The sequence below is a fragment of the Theobroma umbraticum genome, unplaced genomic scaffold, assembly GCF_002168275.2.
Source record: "Theobroma umbraticum cultivar Fairchild unplaced genomic scaffold, ASM216827v3 scaffold_89.0, whole genome shotgun sequence".
NCBI lineage: Eukaryota > Viridiplantae > Streptophyta > Magnoliopsida > Malvales > Malvaceae > Theobroma > Theobroma umbraticum.
Genome location: NW_018397271.1, coordinates 806,043 through 830,018, shown reverse-complemented (window position 1 = coordinate 830,018; position 23,976 = coordinate 806,043). Strand labels below are relative to the sequence as shown.

Sequence of the window (23,976 nt, the reverse complement as noted above, 5' to 3'; positions counted from 1 at the left end):
GAGAAAGGAAAAAATTGTTGATCAAAAACTTTATAAAGGTATGATTAGATCTTTACTTTATTTAACTGTTAGTAGACCTGATATTCAATTTAGTGTATGCTTGTGTGTTTGGTTTCAATCTCAACCCAAAGAGTCACATTTTATTGCAGTAAAAAGAATCTTCAGGTACCTCTTAAACACACAAAGTTTAGGATTATAGAATCCTAGAGGAACATCCTTCACTCTTATTGGGTATTCAGATGCAGATTTTGCTGGAAGTAGAATAGATGGAAAAAGCACTAGTGGCACATGTCAGTTTTTAGGGGATATGATTGTGTCATGGTCAAGTAAGAAACAAAACTCAGTTGCACTCTCCACAGCTGAAGCTGAATATATATCCTTAGGCAGTTGTTGTGCTCAGATTTTATGGATTAAACAATAATTAGAAGACTTTAGATTGACTATGCATAATGTACCAATACTTTGTGACAACACAAGTGCAATTAATATCTCAAAAACTCCAGTTCAGCACTCAAGAACTAAGCACATTGAGATTAGACACCATTTTGTTAGAGACCATGTGCTTAAGGGAGATATTAAGATTGAATTTGTCAACACCTTGCATCATTTAGCTGATATATTTACCAAACCCTTAAATGAGGATAGATTCTGTGAAATTAAGAGGAATCTAGGAATGACCAGTGTTCAAGAGCTGTAAGAAAAATTTTTTGAACATCTCCTTGAGAAAATAGTATACACTTAATTGATCAAGAGCTTCACTTAGTCAACTAAGAGTATTCTCTCTGGTAGTAAAAGACATAGATAGTAAAGGGCAAGACTTAATCTGACAACAAGGCCTAAGTAAAATAAACTTAAAGAAAATAAAAGAAGAAAAATGGGTAAAGAGAAGATAGAAGAAAATTGAACTAAAAATTGAAATAAGAGGGAAACTCTAAATTTTGAAATAAACAAAATTTCCTACATTTAAAAAGGGTCTGATATTTTTTTTTGGGAAAAATCTCCTCTTTAACTCACTCTCCTTTGAAACTGTCTCCCCCTAAAAATGAAAAACCTATTCTCTTCAAATCTTTCAAACCTTAAAATCTGAAACTTCTAAAATCAATGGCAAAATCTTCCATGCCCAAGGATACTCTAGAAATAAGAAAGGGAAACGACCCATGGGAGAAAGCTCACAGTTCAAAACTTAGAAAAAGAGATAAGAAGTTGAACCGATGACAATGACTGTGAAGAAACAGAAAACAGAGAAGAAGAAAGATAAAGGAAAATCTGCAACAAAAGGTAAATCTTTTTCTCTAAAGTTCAGAAATAAAGCTCATGAAGATAGCTTCAAAAAAATCGAAAATGCACCAACCTCTTGTGAAAAATTCATTAACTGGGACAGTTTCAACGAAGTCCCAGAAATTAAGGAAGGATTATTATAACACTTTAAAGAAATGAAATTAAAGGGATTTAGTGTGTTTAAAAATAAAACTTATAATGCCAGTTTAGTGAAAGAATTCTATGCTGGAATAGCACAGAGTAAAGATGAATTAGATGACCTTGAGGAGTTTATGGATAGCTGTCTTAATGTCTACTTGAATGGAAAGAAATTTATGATTTTCGCTGTTGATTTAGGGGAATTATTAAGTATAGAATACAATGAGGAAAATTTTGAAATTTTCGAAAAATATGATCTTTCATTCTTATGAGAGATGATCATCGGAAAAATTGAGAGATTCTCTTTTAAAAGTTATGCGAGTTTTATCAAAAGCCCTCAAACACGGATACTGCATTACTTCATAGCCTCTATAGTCCATAGGAGAGAAGGTAGCTTCAACTATGTAAGTTTGTAAGACTTGTGGATGATGCAATTTGCTTTTAATGCATTTGCTTTTAATTTAGGGAGATTTATGATTGAAAAAATGAGAGGGACATGTAGAGTTGATAAAATCCATCTGCCTTATGAAAATGTGATCATCTCCTTAGTCAAGAGAAAGGGAATCTGGAGCTCAAGATACGAACTAGATCAAGTAAAAAGCAAGGACCAAGCCATCTATCTAGGAAGTTTGTCCAAAATAGGGTATAAGTCATATGGAAAGACCTTTTTCAAGACCCCTATGGGCACTTAGAAGAGTGAACAAGCCACTTCCACTCAAGCAAGACCAGCACACTTTCAAATCTCAAATGAGATGATTCTGAACTTGCTCATAAGGATAGATGGGAAGCTAACTGACCAGGGCACGAGAATAGAGAAAATTGAAGAAAAACTTCAAGAGTTGAGAACTCTGATGAAAGACAAAAGGAAATCTCTTTTGGGTTCTGCAACTGAACATGCTCCTACAGCACCAAGTCCAGCAGAGCAAGTAAATGAGAGTCCCAATCTTCAAATTGAGGAGAAAGAGCCAGAACAGGGTCAAGCAAAGAAAATGCACACTGAGGAATCTAAATTTGAAGAGAAAGACAGTACAAACATAGAGGTGAGTGGATCTCACCTGCATGAGGAGACATAAGAAGCTGAGTCTTCCCCACCAAATTCTGAAGAAGTTTTCATCATGGATGTCTTTCAGCAGATGGTGAGGGAAAAACAAGCTAAAAAGGAAGTAGTTAAAGTCACAGCACAAAAACCAACACCTGCAACAAGATCTCCCGAATCTGTTTAGAAAGGTGATCAGACTGACAAACAAAAAGAGGAAGCTGCTATACCTCCACCAACTACAACTGCATCTATTGACAGGGGGAGAAAACCATGGCTACCAAGACCAAGTTTACTAAAAGAAGAATGTCATCTAAGATAGCTGAAAAAGCTAAACCCCTTCTAGTCAAATTTACTATTTAAGATCCTCTCACAATCTTGAATACATCATTTTTCTGACTCTTCATCCTAAGAATCCTCTCTTATAACATCCCCTGAACCTCTCAACATCTTCTATGGAACTAGTGAATCTACTCCTTCTGACTCCTCTTAATCTTGTTTCTAATTTGATGCTGACAAAAAAATAGAGAAATTTAGAACTTAAGATAGGGTAGAAGTTCTTAGAAATTTAGGGCCATTTTAGGAAAACTGATTTTGATGATGTTGATTTTGATGGTGCTAAACTATGTATGATAGCATGGATATTGTTTTGCTGATATATGAATGTTGAAACTATTTTCTATACTTTTGTGTTTAATGCAAATGTTAGTGATTATTGATGTTGGTATGAATATAGATTGGTTAATATGTTGGTGACAGACTGTTACAATGAATGGTAATCTATCACCCATCATCAATGATCTGGAAGCTTGAATAAAGTTACTATATTAAAATATATGAATTTGTATTTGTTATTTCTTTTAAGATATAGATAAGAATATGATGACTTGTTGACCTGGATGGAAAAATAACCTGAAAAGACCATGCACATACTAAGGGGGAGCACACACTCAGGGGGTGAAATCCAAATTCGGTGCAAAACAAAAATAACAAATAGAATTTATGTATTTAATCAAGGAATGTTTTGTCATCATAAAAAAGGGGGAGATTGTTGGCTCCATTAGTTTTTAATGATAATAAAACATTTCTATTTATCTATGTCTAACCTTTCTACTTGAGTGTGCAGGATAAATATATTTAATAATTCGTTGACCATTCAAAAGAAAATATCAAAACTAACAAGAATAAGGAGTTATAAGTGAGCAATGAAATGGGAAGCCTTCAAGTTGAATAATCAAGGGAGTGGGTTGGATAAAACTCAAAAGAGAAGTTGGCGAGTTTAAGCAAATCGTGAAACAGAGAGCACTTAGTTGACCAAGAGACAGAGTTAGTCGACTAAGAGCTTACTGTCTGAAACTGGGTTCAAAGACAGAAACGACTCAATTAACCAAGAAAGTTTGTTAGTGAACTCAGAGGGTACTGCCAGAAATGCTCAAAGATAGAGGCTATTGCCAAAAACTGAGTTCAGAGACAGAGACGACTTAGTCAACTAAGTGATATCGATTAGTCGACTAAGAGTATTCTGTCTGGCAGTTTGAACTGAACGCTAAAAGATAAAGTAACGGGCAGAAATGCTCCCAAACTGTTTCCAACGGTCAGAATCTATCTAGCTACCATCGGAGTTGATTTTTCAAGTATAAAAAGCCCTCCCAACAGCCATAAATCAGATTTTTGGAGGATTCAAGATCAAAAATAGCTCAAAAACTCAAGAACACTATGCATATTTTTTGCACTTCACTCAAATCATTGTAACAGAGTTAAAAACTTCATCTTGTATTATCAGATTAGGTTAGTGATCATAGGTACCTCTTTATTTCTCTTCTCCTTGATTGCTTAGAGTTTACGAGACACTCTAAGGGGATTAATCAAGCCTGGGTTAGGTTGATTGAGTGCATAGGTTCTAACTAAGCTTGAAAAGTTAGTTTTTGGGTTTTGGTTGATCTCGAAAAAAATCATTGTTGAAGGTGGTGGCTGAACCTATGAAAAGCCATTGTAAAAGCTTAGTGAAAGCTTGGGAATTTCACTGTTTATAGTGATTTGATTTGAAAAATCCTTAGTTGAACAATCAAGGTAGTGGATGTAAGTCTTTGATCGAACCACTATAAATCTTTGTGTATTGTCTTCCCTACTTTATTTTTCATTTTATTCCTTATTAGATTATTCCTTATGTTGCATTTAACTTCCCATCTTTGAACTTAAACTTGCCCCCAAATAAAGGTCAAATTTTGTAAGAGCCGAAAAGTGCTATTCACTCCCTTCTAGCACATTTATTTGGGACCAACATGGGGCATGTTGTGTCACGCATTAGGGCATGACGTGTCGCCCCACTGGAGCATGGGTTGTCACCCCACTGGGGCATGACGTGTCACTGCATTGGGGCATGGCGTGTCACCGCATTCGGGCATGGCGTATCAACCTTGACTAACATAACAACTCAACGTGTGACTCAATAACTCACATTTCAGTTAGCGTAACCCGATAAATTTGGTAGCACTAACTGTGTCACGCCATGTATATGGTTAGCACTCAGCGTGTGACCCCATAAACCAAAATCTTTTGACCAATACAGGGACTTCCAACATCTCTTGCCTATTTACAAATGCATACAGAGTCATTTGATATTATTTTATTTTAACGTAATACAAGTTATTAATATAAAATTGACTTCATACATGAAATTATTACAAATTTCATTTTTACAGAAGGATAAATCCAACTTAGTTTTTGCCTAAATGGAAAAATTAATTAAGTAACAAACACAATTCTGAATGAATGTAAGAAACTGCAAGATGAAATTTTGAGAAAGGTATTGCACATGGCTCACAGATTTAGTTACGTCGACAAGCTGTCTTCTTCCAGAAGACGCCCAACATTTTCAGACATTGTCCTTCTCATTGGACAGTTGTTGCGTGTGTAACTGGTTTGCTTACAAGTTGAAAATGCTTTCGATTGTCGCACTCGTGGAAGTGCCGATTGAGTTGGAGCTGGTGCTAGTGTTATGGATGGAACTGTAAATGGGGATGGGCAATTCTATCTATTATGCCCGTATCTATTTCATTGTGAACATCTCCGTGCTCGACTGCCTTCATCAGCCGATGGAATCCTTCTCCTCCTAAGTTTTCCCGCTTGGCATCGCCAAGCTGGTGGTAACACCATAATTTGTTTCACATGAGGGGGGATGTCCCACTCACTAGGATGCCCTACCGGTCGAATGGACCCTGCATAACCCTTAACCAAAATGGTTGTCTTGTAGTAGTCAGTGCAGAATTCAATAGCTTCACATTTGCATTTACTGAAAAATACAATGAACTCAATATTCAAGCACAATGTAAATGCTATGTCAATTAGGGTTCAAATAAGAAAAAAAAGAGCAAAAAGATATTTTGACCTTATTGCTGCAATGGCATGGTTGCAAGGGGGTAAATCTGTTTGAAACTCACAACATGAACTCGTCTTCTTCGATAGGTTTACAAGTCCGTCCATCTTCCCGTCTTTAACTTTAAACTCCACTCACTTGATAGGTTTAACTATAAGGCGATATGCATCATTGAACCATTTGCTCAATTGCTTGGCAACCCAAGGGCTGAGGGGTGTGGTCACCTTGACAGCCTTCTCGTATCGATCATGGAACCAACGTTGGAACATGTCTCTAATGAACTCGATCAAAACAATGATTGGCATTTGTCTTGCATGCTTCAAGCATGAGTTAACACATTCCGCAATGTTGGATGTCATGAGTTGGTATCGCCTAACTGGTGAACGTGCACGTGCCCATCTCTCAAGGTCTATTCTCATAAGGTCAGCGTGGGCTCCCGCGTGAATCTACTAGAGATGGTTCATATGTTTATTGAAATTGGATACCATATAGCAATCTCGAGCAAGGGTGAAGATCATAGAAAGGTCGTCGGGCTTGAACTTATTCTTGAAGTTTTCTTCAAGTGGTAACCACATAAACCATGGTACGCTTCTGGGTATGCGTTTTGGATTACTTTTTTAATACCAAGATGTTGATAAGAAATGAACATAGTGTTTTCAGGACAACCAACCGCATCACGCAGCTTGCTAAGAAACCACATCCACGAGTCTTCGTCCTCAACATGGCCGATGCCAAATGCAACTGGATATATGCACTTGTTCGCGTCTTTGCATACAGTGAAAAACATAACACCCTTGAACCTGCCTTTCAAATGTGTCGCATCAATTGCAACCGTAAGACGCATTACATCCCTAAACCCCCTAATACAAGCCCCATACGACTAGAAACAATATTTGAATCTTTTTGCCTCATCAATAGCCACTGTAGTGATTGTGCTGGGATTTTCTTTTTCCAACATATAAAAGTACGAGGGTAATAGTTGAAATGACTCCTCCGGGGGATCGAAATCAAGCATTTCTGCATACTCCTTCACTTGCCATGCCTTACCATACAAGCATTCCAATCCCCCACTACACCCTTATCTCACCAATTATGTCCTTAGGTCTTAATTGTACTCCACTAGTCTGAAGCTTGTGTGACATAAGTTCACCGATTATCTTCGCACTTGCCATGGGGAATCGCCCTTGCAAACTATCAACAGTACATGTGTGTACTTCGTGGAACGTCTGAACTTTCCAATATTCTCCTTCAAGTAACTTCGTTGCATGTACACCAAACTTGCATGCCTTGTCCTTGCAACCAATCTCATAACGACCTTTACATGACTTTTTTACTCTTATCCCAAAATGCTCTTTTAAAGCGAATTTGTTCAGAGCTCGTTTCAACTCGACCTTCGAGGAAAATATTTTTCCTTTGTATAAGCGATCATCAGCACATCTCGACTCCTCAGTAGTAACTGTTTGGAAGGAGAACCTTTCTACACCTGGAATTACCCATGTACGACATATCCCTCCATTTCTCGTATCTTGATAACTGTCATCCAGCAATGTATCAGGGGAACGAATCTCGTTCTCACCAGCGATGAGGTTATTGTATATGGGGTCATCACACCATACATCTCCTACATCAACACCTCCAACAAGTTCCATTTCACCTTTGACATTATTACAAATTGGAATGTCACTATCATAAAGCCAATCATCATCTGAACTGTCATCAAGCCCATCATCTGAATTGTCATTAAATCTATCTTCATCTGTAGGGAACAAATCCTTATTTCTCTCATCAAATATAGTATTATCCTCGAGCATCATAGTGTCACCCTCCAACGTTGCAGTGTTGTCCTCAAGTGTGATATTCTCATTTGAAAATGCCATTACACCCTCTACAGTTTCACCCGATCGTTGCATTGGTTGGATAGAAGCAAGTAATTGGTTTGATGCACATCCTGATCGGAATTGTGTAGCCAACTATTCTGTGAATGTTGTCTCTCTACCGGGCTGCTCAAACTCTTCTGCATACGTCAATTGCCATTGTTGTGGGTTATGGACCAAAAGCTATCGTATGTGTGAAGCATTGTAAATCTCATTTTGATTGATCTGATTACCATATTGTTCAGCTTCTTTATGTGACATACACAGCTGGAACATTCCTCTGTTTTAGCAGAATTAATGCAACATCCTCATCGTCCTTGATAATTGGGCGTGATAGCTCTCCGGGTGTACTGATCAATGCATGTAACTCAATTTCATCCATTTCTGAGTTTACCCCAACAACTTCTTCAACCAGCTTTTTCAAGCCCTTAAACGACAAATCACTCCTAACCCTCCGCATTCGTGAGTCACCACCCTTGTAAATGTCATCCACCTAATGACCACCATGTCTTATCACAAGTGGCACAATTGGAACCCCATTTCAATTTTGAAAACATCAAATTTGTCAATCATTTTACACATTACATGCCGTGTTCTATAATTTGTCTGTCATGTTGTTACATGCCATTTTTCAACTATGTTACACACCATACTCAAAAATGTTACATGCCATTTGCTTTATGGATGCATGGCGTGTAACAACTCCGGCAGTGTTTGAAATCCATGTTCTAATTTACACAACAAGTTTTAAAAATTTATCTGTTGTAGCAATAAACCCAATAACATACCTTGATGTCATCTTTGCTATAGGGTCAGTGTATTGACGACAATATGGCCAAATGCCGAGAGGTAGACCATAACACGATGAGGATGGTGCTCAACAGAGAGTTGACAGAGCTCATACAGTTCAGAGAGTTGAGCGACCTGATGACAATGGTGCTTAACAGAGAGTTAACAAAGTCAATATAGTTTAGAGAGCTGAGAGAGAAAGATGAGTGACCTCAAATAGTTGAGCATTTATTTCCTATTTTCTCTCTAACGGGAAGGGAATATCAAGAACTTTTTCCCACGATGTTTTTAAGGGCATTTTGGTCTACTCATGCTTCTTAGTGGCTAAAAACAGATAAGTTTATGTGGTATGTTATTTTTGAAATCATCTTATGTTGAGGTCCTTTTCTCACAATTTCCTCAATTCAATTTGGCATGCAAAGTTGGAAAGTAATTGGTACTAGAAAGCATGCAGGGTTGAAGGGTGCACAGAATTCAAAAGCATGCAGGTTTAAAAGTGCAAATGATAAGAAAGCATGCAAAGTTAAAAAGTACTTAGGATTGAAAAACATGTAAAGGCTGAAATGAAAAGGCTCATGATTAAAAAGTGCTTAAAATTGACTAGTGTTTAAGATCGAAAGAATAGATATATGATTTTGGTTACTAATTTTTTATTATTATTAAAATTATTTTATAACAAGTGAATGTTATATGAATAACAATGAGAACAATTAAAACAAGTGAGACAAGTCTTTCACGAGTGTTAGAAGGTGGGCTTACTTTTTCTAATGAATTTTTCACTCCTGTCCTGATTGAAAAAACTTATTTTATGAATCCTTTTTCGTGTATACAATGATCTTTTCTCATTGTTATGGAGCAGGGCTACTAGAGTCCTCCACGAGAAATTATGCATTCCAAAACCCTCAAGCCTTTTTTATGGTGCCTCATGAATGAAGAGAATGATAGAAACTGTTTTGGTTTTCTGACTTTCAAAATAACTCATGTTCACTCTTGGTTGTGTGAAAAAACTAATATAATTGCGCATTATCTATAGAGGTGTTAGGGATGGAGAGACAAGATATCTCTTCCAAATTTAAACAAATTAAATTTAAATGTAATGGATTATCATATAGATAATTGTTATTTAAATTTATATCTTATCCCAATCATTTGATAAACATTTTTCAATTATTCAATTAAGAAATATCAAAACAATATCCAACATTAATTAATTAAATATTTCTTAATTATTCACAAATGATTAACATAGTTGCATGCCATGTGGACGCACCACATCTAAATGTAACATCTCCCACTCATACACGTTGGCATCGACTTATACCATTCTTAATTTAACTCATTCTCCATTAATTGTCATAAAGGGAAAATGGAACGTGTGACTATTGTTGATTTCTCACACAAGTGTATGTATCGTTATCAAGTAATATAGAATAAAATAATATTCATTTCCATGGAGAATTGAATTAATTCTTAATGTTAACTACTAAAATTAACATACTCTAATTATATTCAAACAACTTAATTATTGAAAAGAAAAATTAAAACTAACAACTAAAACTAATCTAACATCTATCGGCAAAATTACTTTATTAAATTTGAGTGACTACCAGACCTAAGATTATGATATCCCTCAATACTTCATCTGATTATTGTTTCTCCCTCTTAACTTAGTTTAATGAATTAAGTTGTTAACTTAGAGTCCTAATGTACTTACAAGTCTCTGTTAAGTTTCTCATAACAATATCTCTCTCAATTTACTTATTACATGTCTATGCAAATTAAATTGAAGAGAGATTTATTAAGGTCATGCTTTAATCCTGGCTCTGCATGGCTTATAGGTGTCTGTATACCCTAAATGCAAATCAAACCATTTAATCAATTAAGTATATTCAATCATATGCTATTCTATTCAAGGTCTACCTAAATCTCTTTCGTCAAGATTCAACTTAGGTTTTCAATTCAATTTAGTTGGTGATTAGGCAATTAGAAGCATTAAGACCATAATAGAATAAACAACTTAAAACCATCAAATATAAGTAAAAGAGAGATAAAAAACTTAGACTATGTATTAAGTTTAATCATAATCTTTGATAGATAAACATCAAGTCACACATCATCATCAAATTAAGTTTAATTATCAAAAACAAAAACCAAGAAAAGATTAAGAAAAGGATAAAAGAACCCAAGAATTTAAATCTTGATCTCCAAATATTCTTGAATCCCCTTGATTTCTCCTTCGCTTCAATGATACTTTTTGAATGACCTCGTGGCTTGATTCTTAGTTCTTAATTTGGTGTTTCATTGTTGTGATCTCTTCAAGTCCTTTGAGATGTTGTTTTTATAGGACTTTTAAGTTAGGTAAAATTGGATGAAGAAATCAATTATAACTAGGATTTCCTCATTAGACTATGTAAGCGTAGCCTACCTCCAAAAAGGCCATGGCCTCGCCCAATTAATTAGCAAAAATCATAATTGTTCTACAACACTACAGTGCTGCAATTTGGCAAGATTGTTGACCACTTTTAAAACCTAAATGGGTGAATTGGTAAACATAAAAGTTGTAGCGTTTTCTCTTATCTTTTCAATGGTTTAAGAATCATCTCATTTCAAGTTTTGTAGAGAGAGTTATGATTGAAATACCAAGATATATGTAGTGGAAGTCTGCACTTTAAAATTGCTCTCTTTCTTCCATTAAAATTCTTCATTCATTAAACACCTACAAAAGTACAAATAAATCAATAATAACTTATATAAATCACACTAACACCAAATTAAGTATAAAATTAACTAAAATTAGATTGACTCACCTAAATTAATTAACTTAAAATAATTTAAATAAAACTACTATTTCTATGAATTACTATAAGAACTAAGCTAAATTACTATCAAAATTAAGCCCAAATAACTCTATATCATAGAGTTATCACAAAAAAGTAACTAACTTATGAAAATCAATTTCAGATGGTGAAAACAAAATAAATATAACTATTATTAAAGAAAAAGTGCACCAACTCAATGATTCTCCATAATTTTATGAAAAGTATGTCTATCACTTTCTAACTTAAGGAAAAATATAGGCATCATTCAATTTTGTCTCGAATAGATTTCCATGTGTGTGAAATTTTTTGCCAAGAATATCATGTCATCTAGATGAGTTTATGCCAACACAAAATTCAAATTTGTACTAGAATTCCATAGATTTACTTTGCATCTCTCATTAAGACTTTCTAAAGCTTTTAATATATGGCTAAGGCCGAGGTAGGATAAAGGATATAATGTGGCTCAAATTACCCTAAGAACATAATTATTTTAGGGCCTATAAAGAGCTTTATTTTTATTTTCCTCAAACACCTTTTTTCTTCACGTTTGAACTTTTTTCTTTTATTCAACACTTTTACTTCTTTCTTTCTTTTTTTTTTCAATTTCACAATTTTACACCCCCAAACTTATTTTCTTTGTATTTTAGGTAATGGGGTGATTTTTAATATTTTGAACTTTTTTCACATCAACATCACCTTTCTTCCACGTGCATTTAGCTTAATATATATTTCCTAAAATAATATATATACTTAGTTGTGAGGATTGTAAAATTAAAAACTTTTTTTAACGCTAGGCCCAATTATTATGTAGTTAAACAAAGAAAAGGAAAATTAGGCTCAAAGGGGTACACTAAGGATAAAATATATAAAGGTTAGCTTGAAAGGTTTAAACGGTCCAAAGATAGCCTAAATTATGTCCTTAACTAAATATTGCCTAGGATTTCGCCTCGAAAAAGAATCAAGCAAATTCTAAAATTTGTGACATAATCTAAAATTTTATATCAACATAAACTTTCTTTAAATATTCACAATAATTCAAGGAAAAAGATAAAGTGCTCAAAATTATGGAAATCACATTCTAACAATGATACTTATCAAAAGAATTTAGCATGAATCCAACCAAAAACCTTATTCACCAAAAGCTAAGATTCAAGACAACTAGTTATCATCATTGGATAAGGAAATCATCAAAAAAAATAAATGGCACAACTTTACTTTAGATTCCAAATATTAAAGGAAGTAATAAATTAAATTACCAACTAATCCTAATTATTTAAAAATCTAGATAAACATGCAAATTAAATTAAATCTAAAACTTCCACAGAATATTCAACACCAAAAAAATAAATTCACCTCCCTAAACTTAAAGTAAACATTGTCTTTAATGTTAAAATAAAATAAAGCAAAGGTAAAGAATACTTCCCTGATAGTTAGATGAATTTGGTGAGGCTCTAGTCTTCATCTTCATACCCATCATCCTTTGTCTCATTGTCCTCTGCGTCATTAGCACCCCTAGGAGGATTAAGTGCTGGTGGAAGAGTATTTATGTCTATTCCCATAAAAGCACCATAAGCTCGAAACATTTGGTCCATATGTTGATTACATTGGGTTTGATAAGTCATGTGTTGCTTAAACTTAGTTCCCAAGTTACTCAACTAGGTGCTTAAGGTTCTCAATTCTTTAAGTCATTGACTGTTGTTGATGCCTTGGTCGAAGGGGTGGAGGATGATGTGTTGAAGAAAAACTACCCTTAGTAGAGTTTTGAGGTTGTCGAAGGATGAGATTGAGATTAGTTGGGAGTTTAGGGTGCAATAACTCTTTACTAGCATCCCAATTTACACCAGCTTGCTTGCACATAGTTGTAATCAGGAAAGGGAACCACAAGCCATCATGTTTAATTTGTGCAGTGTGAGTCATGGCTTTATATATTACACAGTCAATAACAATTGTGCGTCTTGTTTATTGTCTCTATATATTTTTGATGATAACAAAACATTCGTTATTCATTAATGTCTAACTTCACTATTTAAGTGTGCAAGATTTAATTTAATACCCCTAACAAAGCTATTAATTAAAGGCAAATCGAGGAGCTTGCTAAGTTTAATGAAGAGTTAATCAGTTAAAAGGGACAGAGCAAGTAATGAACAAAAACAGAACCTTAGTAATTGATTATCAAGGGACCTTAATCAGTTAAGGCATGGCTATGTGATAAGCTGAAGCAAAACATAAATATGTTAATTAGTTAAGAAGTCTAGTTAATAGGTTAGAGCACAAGGTCCTAGTACTTTCAAGCACCAAAAACAAGTTTGAAAATATAGTTAACCATTTAAAGGAACCAAAATGGAGAAGTTCAAAATTCGAAGATCTTCTAATCGATTAAAGCTGATTTTAATTACTTTTGGCTAAAAAAAGTAAAACCTCAATGAGTTAAGGGAAGAGCTAACCGATTAGAGAAAGACTACTGTATAGAGAAGTGAAAAACATAAAGTATGTAATCAATTAGAGCCTGCCATAACTAGTTGAGGAAATCTGGTGAAGAAGAGAAACTTAAAGGTTGACAACTCTTAATCGGTTAAAGCCTCTTGTAATTGGTTAGAGTAGAGATCATAACAACAAAATAATGCAAGGTAGAAAAGCTATAATCGGGTAGAACTGCCTATAATCAATTACCTAAAGTTTGTCTGTCTTTTTGAATTTAAACACTAAAGGATAAAATAACAGCTATAATAGTATCGGAGTTATTTCTAACGGCTAAAAACTATCTCTAAAAGAAAAATCTAACTCCTTAGGTATAAAACGAAGCTCCAATGGTCAAAGAAAGAAGTTTTGAAGAGAAAAAAGCTACTTTGAGCAAAAAAGGCAAATATTCTTCACCAAAAACACTTATTTTTCATTTTAAATCCAGAAAAAGTGTTTAAGCTTGATTATAATCTATCTAGACTTGTAAAGGTACTTAGTTGTACTTTTTTTTACTTTTCTTTCTTGAGAAATTAGAGTGGGGCAAGCATTCTAAAACTTGTTGTAAAGGATTAAAGCTTGGGTTAAGTGCTCATCTTGTAAAAGCTTGGTGGAAGTTGTAAATTCCACTAGTATAGTGAAGTTGGGTTAAAAATTCCTGATTGGGAGATCAAGGTAGTGGATATAGGTCAATGGGACTGAACCACTATAAATATTCTTACGTTGTCCACTTCTTTTTACCTTTCCTTAGTTGGTGTCTTGTAATTTTAACAAGTTCTACTCCTTCCTTTCATCTAGCTGAGTAAGAGCTTTTCAAGCTCTGAAGGGTTGAACAAAAAATTTTTAGTGCTATTCATCTTTCTCTAGCATTCCAACAAGACCAACACCGTCATGATGAAATGAAAAAGAATGGCTCAATCTTTTGTGGCATCACTAAGATGTGTTGTAGCAAGTAATTTGGAAGCCACAAAATATAACCATATTTTAGAGGTTTGTTTCATCACATTCCTTGAATGAAACTAGTGCATTATTGAAGAATTGCCATCGAACACCTGCCTTATAGATTATACAAAAGATACCATCCTAATCCTCATGCTTAACCAACTATTGACCATAGCCATGGTTTTCAATATCAAGAGCTTTATAAAATTCATTGATGGTATGGCTTGAGAATGGAACTAATTTATCTCGCAGAAAAACAAATCACTATTAGTTTTAACAGTGTTAGCATAAAATTTTCTTACCAAAGGGATAATCGTAGTTGCTGGTGAGGCACAAAATTTTTGCCAATGGCGTTCATCAATCATTGGTTGAAGGTCAAGATGTGTGATTAACCCCTAATCTAGGCCTTGTTTGGGTATTGTAATTTGGTTGACGAGAAAACTGATGTGTCTAGCCATAGCGTCAGCTAACACAAATCTAATGTGATCAAATGAACCATTGGAATTTGATCTTGTTCATTTGGTTACCATTCTCAAATTTTAAGCAACTAATTCTCAACCCAAAGAAAAGGAAAATACCAATAGCACAATAGACCACCAACAATATCAGCCCATATGGCTTCACATCAAAATAAATTAATGCCCATAATATCAAGTAAAAATCTCGCAATTAAAATGTTTTTGAGACTACTAGGCATAAAATAACTTAAAATCAATAAACTTACTCACATTCCCAAGTTCAACTTGCTTTAGAAATTTAAAGAACAAATCAAACAAACTACCCTACCAAAAATATATAAAAAAAATGTTGGCATAAGTTCAACAATATTTTCTAAATATAAAAAAATGATGAAGAAAAGAAAAAAAATATAAATATATATGAAAGAGAAATAAAAAAAAATATTGAAACTTACTTGAAATCTTGAGCAAAAGTGTTGAAAATAAGCGTGGAATAAGGATATTGATGTGGGTAATTAGTATGGGAAAAGAGATGAATGGGGAATAGGGGTAGGGGGAGGAGTAGAGTGGAGATGGTGAGTAATGGGTAGGAAAAAGTGAGTGAAAAGTGTAGAAAATTGAACTTTAAAGGGAGGGGTAGGTCTGATGGATGTGGGGTTTAAAATTTTTAACGATATTGTGGGTTGCCCATTGTTGGCAGCCCACACTTTTATACTTTTAAAGAAAATTGTGGGCTGCCCAATGTTGGTACCCACAAAACATGAGGCCACAACTTACCTTTGAAGGAGTTGTGGCCCACGTATAGAAGTTCACAAGGCCAAGACCTCACAACGTGGGCATTGTAGCCCATGCTATGGGTTCTTTGTTGGGTTTCAGCCTCCTCTAGTGGGAGCTACAGCCCACCCCTTCTCTTCTCTATTCTTTTTTATTTTGAATTTTTTTATTTTTTTAGGACTTTAAATGTACTTGCACAATAAAAAAATTTATTAGTAAGTAAATAAATAAATAAATAAAAGTAAATAAAGAAAGCAAGTTAGAATGCTTGGGTTGCTTCTTAAGAAGCGTTTGATTTATAGTATTCAACTTGACTTTCTCTCATTCAAATTACTTCGATAAGCGTGATTAAGGATTTTTGACGATCAAAATCACCACCCTAATAGTGCTTTAATCATTGCCTATTCACATTAAAGCTTGATTTATCATCAGCTACCTTTACTGTTACATGAGGATATACTTTTTGACCAACGAGATTTCAGCTTTCCAAGAAATAATCTTAAACGAGAATTATACAAAAGAACATGTTGGCCAAGCTTGAAATTTCCCTTTATGATTTTCTGGTCATGCCATTGTTTTGTCTTCTCCTTGTAGATTCTTGCATTCTCATATGCTTCTTGATAAAATTTTTCCATCTCAAAGTTACGAAAGATGCTTTTCTCCTACTGCTTGAAGGTCAAAATGAAGCTTTTTGATTGCCCAATATGCCTTGTGTTCAAGCTCAATTGGAAGATGACAAGATTTTGCAAACACCAATTTATAAGAAGACATCCCAATTGGAGTTTTATATGTAGTTCTATAAGCCCATAAAGCATTATCCAACTTTTTTGACCAATCTTTTCTAGAAAGACAAACAATCTTTCCCAAAATTCTTTAAATTTCTCTATTTGAAACTTCGGGTTGGCCATTTGTTTAAGGGTGATAAAGTAGTGGCTATTTTGTGCTTGACTCCACCTTTGGCTAAGATTGGCTCAAAATTTTTGTTTCAGAAATGAGACCCTTCATCACTAATTATGGATCTAGGTGTACCAAAATGTGTGAATATGTTTTTTTGCAAGAAGTTTATCACTATCTTAGAGTCCTTCCTTGGCAATGCAACAGCTCTAACCCATTTAGATACAAAATCAATATCAACTAAGATGTATTCGTTATTGAAGGATGCAATGAATAGACCTGTAAAATCAATTCTCCACATATAAAAAATCTCAACTTTAAGGATGTTGTTAAAAGGCATCTTTTTTCTTCTAGATATATTACATAATTTTTGACATTTATTGCATTTTTTAACAAAATTATGAGTATCTTTGAAAAGAAAAGGCCAGTAAAAACTTTATTGTAGAATCTTTGTAGTAGTTCATTTTCCCTTATAATGTTCTCCATAATTAGATGAATGGCAATGATGAAGAATATTTTCAAATTCTTCTTCAGGAACACACTTTTTAATTATTTGATCTCCACAATGCTTATAGAGAAAAAGCTCATCCCACATGTAGTATTTAATATCATTCAAGAATTTCTTCTTTGGTTGAGAATTAAATCTAAGAGGAAAGAGTTTACTCACAAGATAGTTTACAAAATCAGCATACCATGACAAATTTTTCTGGTTTTTACATGAAACAATTGCTCATCAAGAAAGGTCTCATTGATCATTGTTGAATTCCCAACTTGTTCTCCATTCTCTAATCTAGATAAATGAATTGCCACTTAATTTTTTGTACTATTCCTATCTAGAATTTCCAAGTCGAATTCTTGAAGCAAAAGTACCCATTTTATTAAACGTGGTTTTGCATCCTTATTTTTGATTAGATATTTTATAGCTACATGATCTGTGTAAATAATGACTTTAGTACCAATAAGATAGGAGCAAAATTTATCAAAAGCAAAAATAATAGCTAGTAACTCTTTTTGAGTTGTGGTGTAATTTGCTTGAGCATCATTTAATGTTCTGCTGGCATAATAAATAGGATGCAAAATCTTTGCTCTCCGTTGCCTTAAAACTACGCTAATTGCATAATCATTAGCATCACACATTAGTTTAAAAGGAAGATTTCAATTAGGAATAGTGATAATAGGAGCAAAAATTAATGGTTTTTTCAATTCAACAAAAGGATCATGGCAAGCATCATCAAAATTATAACGAGTATCATTTTCTAACAAATTACAAAGTGGTTTAGAAATTTTAGAAAAATCTTTAATGAATCTCCTATAAAATCTAACATGTCCTAAAAAACTGTGAATGCATTTAACAAAGGTAAGAGGTGGAAGTTTTTCAATTGTTTCAATTTTTGATTTGTCTACTTATAAAGCTTTACTAGAGACTCGATGGCCTAAGACTATGCCTTCTTGCACCATAAAGTGACATTTTTCTAAATTTACAACTAAATTAGTTTCCTCGTATCTCTTAACTACTCTAGCAAGATTAAATGGACAACCATCAAAATTATCCCTAAAAATTGAAAATCATCCATAAAAACTTCCAAAAACTTTTCAACCATATCAAAAAAGTTGCCATCATACATTTTTGAAAAGTGGTTAGAGCATTGCAAAGTCCGGAAAGCATTTTACGAAAGGAAAAAGTTCCATAAGGGCAAGTGAAGATGGTTTTTTCTTGGTCTTTACGAGCAATGGCAATTTGATTTTAACCAGAATAACCGCTTGAAAAGTAATAAAAATCCTTAGTTGCTAGTTTATCAAGCACTTGATCAATAAAAGAGAGTGGAAAGTGATCTTTTCTAATGGCTTTGTTCAATTTTCTATAGTCCATACATACCTTCCATCTAGTCACAATTCTAATGGGAATTACCTCATTATTTTCATTAAAAACTACAGTTGGACCTTTTAGCCTTCCTAAAAGGCTTTCTACTAGACTTACCAATAAGATATGGCTTACATGTAGGAAGTTTAACTTTGGCGAGTGAGCCTAATTGTAACACCCTGTGCCCTCGTATAGAAACCAATACGACCTTATCAATGCATCAACCTTCTCCTCGATTGTTATCGACGTTCAAGACTTGCGAGTGAACTCGTCAAATCCCGAATAAGCCTTCATTGAGATTTTGGATAATTAAATCAAAACATTCTATCGCATATGTAATCGACTTGTAATAATAATACCATCGTTTACTAAAACCAAATAAACAGTTGAAGTTAGGGTGTGGCAACTAGTTAACAATATCCAAGTTTAACCGACTTCAAGCAAGTTTCAACATCACACTTAGAATTCATTTCTCAAACTTAAGGTTTTAGCAATACATTACAAATAAACTAATACTTTTTATAAGTCTAGTTGTTTACACAACATTGTAATGACCTCTATGCAATGGAGTGACTTGGAGATGAGTCAAAATATGCTGGGCAGTACACTTAAGCTGATCACTTATTTGTAAAAAAAAATTTACTCAAATCATAAGACTATTTTACTTAAATCAAATTAGTGTAAACACACGCTCCCATAAAATTAAAAATTACTTGAACTTATACACAAGTTCATAAATCATCTCATCCTCGAGGAATTTAAATACAAATCACTGTATAAACAACGGAGTTGTGGAGCAACTTGTAATTCTCACCATGTGTAAGAATTCGTATTTGAAAACCCAAAGAGATATCACTCTGAAGTAGGTAATTGCAACAATCAACTCGTGAACCCGCTTCCACATAATAACAATCCGTGAGGTCCCCCTCCACCAGATTCCCATAGCCATGGCAGTCTCGACAATGTTAGCTGACATCAAAAAAATTAGGTGGTCGTAACCATGTATAACAACTTGTGGCCTAGCCACATATATACATCATAGAACGTGGCCCCAACCACGTCTAACAGCCTGTTAGCGACCCAGAGGTTCTCTAACTAGAGCTCACTTGTGCACAAGGTCACACTATCCTGATATGACATTTGACCTCTTCTTGAATCTCCTGGATTGATAAAACCATTGAAAATCAAGTTGGGTTCTCAAAAGCTTATTTCAAATCCATTTCTAAAATACCATTCATGGTAACATGATAAAACCCCTTTGTTAGACTTTATAATATAAAACCTTTGCATGAGGTTTAAATATCAAATCAGCATGTTGAATATATGTAATTTATTCATGAATGCATATCACACAAACCAATAAGGCACATTTTGACATAAACCATGGTAAAGAGCTTGTTTCCCAATTTCTAAAACTCTTTACGTATGTAGTTAATATATACATATATATAAAACCTTTCTCAAAGCATGGCATTCTCAAGCCTAACATTCTGTCAACTCATGCTGTCCACAAATTCAATATAACTTGATTGCAAATCAATTTAAAAATCGCCTACCAAGGCTAACAACATATGCTGTCCACAAATTGCATTTAAAGCAAACCAGCATGTTTATTAATTGTATATTGATATATATAATATGAAATTTTGAAATAGACACTCCTACTCACCTTACAATAGTTGGACACTACGACGCTATCGATTTGGGTGCGTTTCTAGCTAATTCTACTTGCCGGTCATCCATTACCTCCTTCGGCACACCACCACAACAATTTTCCTTTCTCATACACTTCCTAGCAATAATTCAAATCTAATACACTTAATTGTACTCATATATGGGCAACACATCAATCAATAAATCCTTATCCTAATTTCATAGTTTTCCTCAACATTGTTCACAATCATTTAACATACAATCCACATAATATCAACCAACCAAAGCCAACACAATACAATGTAGTCACATTGCATGCCTACCTCTCGGTTTTCTTTCACTTTGAATCCCTCACATAAGTCACAAACTCCTCACATCCTCGATCACCATTGCTGCCACAAACATAGACAATTAATACACATCTCATTCCTCTTATCTACTTGTGATTTCAAGACTAAAACACTTACCCTTTGCTTATCTAGCTCAAAATCAACATGCATTCCAAGATCCACCTACATGCATGCATCTGGTTCTTGAATCCTTGAAGATTCTTGCTACCACAACCAAAATACCACATTACAATCGGTTTACAAAGCATGCATTCAAACAAAATGACAACCTTTACCTTTCTTACCTTAAAATCTCTAAGCCAAACCTCCACTTTCTCTTTCAAGCTTCAATAATGGCATGCAAGAGAAAACCTTTTGGTTTTCTTCATTCTTCTCCAAAATCGAGCCTTCTTCAAGCCTTTTTCTTCTTTCTCCTTTCTTTTTTCTTCTTTCTCCTTTCTTCCCTCTTTTGCTCTCAAGGCCAATTCTCCTTCTTACCTCTCAAAGCTGCGGTTTTTTTTTTCTCAAGGCAAACTCACGTTATTTGCCTTTGTTTTTCTTTCCCTTGTTTTTCTTTGGTATGGGCAAATTTTCCCAAGTTCCTCCATCAACTCAAATCTCCTTATTTATCCCTTACTTCTCAGTAGACCATTTCATCCCCCACTCAAATTTCATGCACCAATTTCCTCCCTTGTTCAATGGCCCAAAATCTATCCTTACTTTACTTCTCCATCTACCACCTTCACCATCCCATTTTTCCTTTCTTCATTCTTTATTCCATACACCATCTTATTCCTCCAATCACATTTCATGCACAAGCTTCACGTTATATTTTATTTGGTCATTCATTAATCTATTTAAGTCACATGCATCCCACATCTTTCTGTCCTTATTTGGCCACCTAATGCTCCAATCTCATTACATGCAATGAGATTTAGTCTTATTGTTCCTTTTACTTCACATGGTGGGGGTCTCACATGTTCCCCACTAACTTCTCCCTTTTTTTGAATACCCTAATTTGCATGTAATAGTGAATTCACATGCACATCTCATATCTCACATAATTTGGCTTTCCTTGATTAGTTAATTTTTTCCTTATATACCATTTAACCCTTTAACTTTTCATCCTTTACAATTTGGTCCTTCCAACATTTCTTCAATTCCAATTTTCTTCTATTTCCTTCATTTACACTTGTACAAGTAAAATATAAAATTTGCACCTCATCAAGGTGCCACATAATATTTAAATATATACTTACCTGTTCTTACTTTATTTAATAAAGGCACGCGAGCCGAACTAATGCTGTTTTTTCCTTCAAAATTCTTTCTTACTTCTTTTCTCCCACTTAGATTAGTCATAAAATCCTTCTTCATGACTAATTTTGACAATAGATAAAATATTAATATTTTAGTATTAATTTATTAAAAAAATATTAATTTATTTTAAAATATTCTTTTCACCCGTCACTGCTCTTTAGCATTTAAATTTATGTCAATTGACCTTTCGTCTTATAGACTAGGTCTTATTGGCTTCTATACGAGAGTACGGAGTGTTACAATCGATAAGATGAGGGTCAATTGAAACTAAATTAAGTGCAAAAGAGTGGAGAGGGGTGGAGGTTACATCTTGGAATAAAATATTTCGTATGAGAGAAAATAATAATAAAATAATAATATTTTATTGAAGATGAATTAATGAGTTAAAACGATGATTTGAAAGTAAATCGGGACAAAGTGAGACACTTTGGGACTCGAGGAGACAAGTGAAGAATTTTAGAATAAAATAATATTAAAATATTAATATTTTATCTATTGTTGAAATTAGTTACGAAGGAAGACTATATGACTAATCTAAGTGGGGGAGAAGAAGTAAGAAAGAATTTTGAAGAAAAATGATGTAAGTAGGGCGCACATGCTTTTATTAAATAAAGCAAGAGATGGTAAGTATATATTTAAATATTATGGTGATACCTTGGTGAAGTTTCAATTTGATATTTTATCTGTACAAGTGTAAAAGAAGAAAAATAGAAGAAAATTTGAATGAAAGAAATGATTGAAGGACCAAATTGAAAAAGATGAAAAGTTTAAAGGGTCAAATGGTAAATGAGAAAAAATTCGAGGACTTATGTGCAATTTCAAAATTTAAAGTTAAATGGAAATTGAGTAGCCAAGGAAAATTAGATTATGTGGGAGGATGGAATATGCATGTAACAAATGTAGAACCCCCACCATGTGACAAACAAAAAGGCATGAGATAAAATGGATAAAATAACACATGCATGTGGATTTTTAAGTTAAAAGAATGCATAGAGGATTTATGCATGATGGACACTTGGTGGCAATTAGACTAAAAGAAAAGAAAATATAGTTGCATGTAATGTCATTGGCCAAGGAGGAGGCCAAATGGAAATTAAGGTTGAAAAGTTGCATGAAACACCATTGGGTACAAATAAGGTGGAATTAAGTGGGAATAAATAAAAGAATGGATATAGATAAGTCAAGGATGATTTTTAACCAATGTGGAAGAAAGGAAATTGGTGCATGAAAACTCATTGGTTGGCAAAATGGCCAAATGAAAATAAAAGATGAATATGTGCATGTATTGTGATTGGTTAAATGGGTGGCCATATAAATACCAAGATTCAAGAGTAAAACAGAAAAGGGAATTGGCCCAAGTGAGACTTGAGAGAGTCGGCCATTAAGAGAGCAAAAGGAAAAAAGAAGAAGTTGTTTTGAGAAGCTCCACCTAAGAGGAAGAAAAGCAAAAAAAAAAAAAGAGAGGAAAGTGGGGAAGGTTCGGGTTGTGAGGATTCAAGAGAAACCATAAGGTTTCCTTCCTTTATCTTGTAGAGATTTGATATTTTACCACCCAAAGAGTTTTTAACGTTCAAGAAAGAAATCATGGAGTGTTGATGGAGGTGTAAAGCTTGGTTTCAAGATACAAGAGAAACAAGGTAAGGATTGTGGTTTTAGCTTGAATGTTCTTGTTAAACCATAATTGGCATATGTCTACCCAAATTGCAAATTAGATCATGTAAGTGACATGAACATACACTATTCAAACCTTAGTCCAATCAAAATCTCTCTGTTGAGTCTTCAATTAGATTCAAAAAATCAATTAATTGTTGTCTAGAAATCGAAAGCATTAAAACAAAATTGAAAAGCAAAACTACACCCATTCATGATAAATAAAAGAGAACTAATATCCAAATACATGTTGAAATTTACCACAATCCTAAAAAGATAATTTAGCTCATAATAACTAATTAAAAACAACATCCAAAGAAATTTAGCCATG

General features: G+C 34.0%; 1 protein-coding gene and 1 long non-coding RNA gene across 2 annotated transcripts; both read right to left on the bottom strand.

Annotated features, from left to right (window-relative positions):
• Positions 1–5,506: 5,506 nt before the first annotated feature.
• LOC149526493 (uncharacterized) lies at positions 5,507–6,672 on the bottom strand. Its single transcript, XM_089785334.1, has 3 exons — positions 6,499–6,672; positions 5,967–6,274; positions 5,507–5,744 (listed from the first exon to the last, which is right to left on the bottom strand). Exons 1-3 carry the CDS (start codon positions 6,670–6,672, stop codon positions 5,507–5,509), a joined length of 720 nt encoding a protein of 239 aa, XP_089641460.1.
• Positions 6,673–20,697: 14,025 nt separating this feature from the next.
• Positions 20,698–21,403, bottom strand: LOC110426569 (uncharacterized). Its single transcript, XR_002446163.1, has 3 exons — positions 20,984–21,403; positions 20,817–20,899; positions 20,698–20,741 (listed from the first exon to the last, which is right to left on the bottom strand). It is a non-coding gene; the product is annotated as an uncharacterized LOC110426569 (long non-coding RNA).
• Between the last annotated feature and the right edge of the window lie 2,573 nt (positions 21,404–23,976).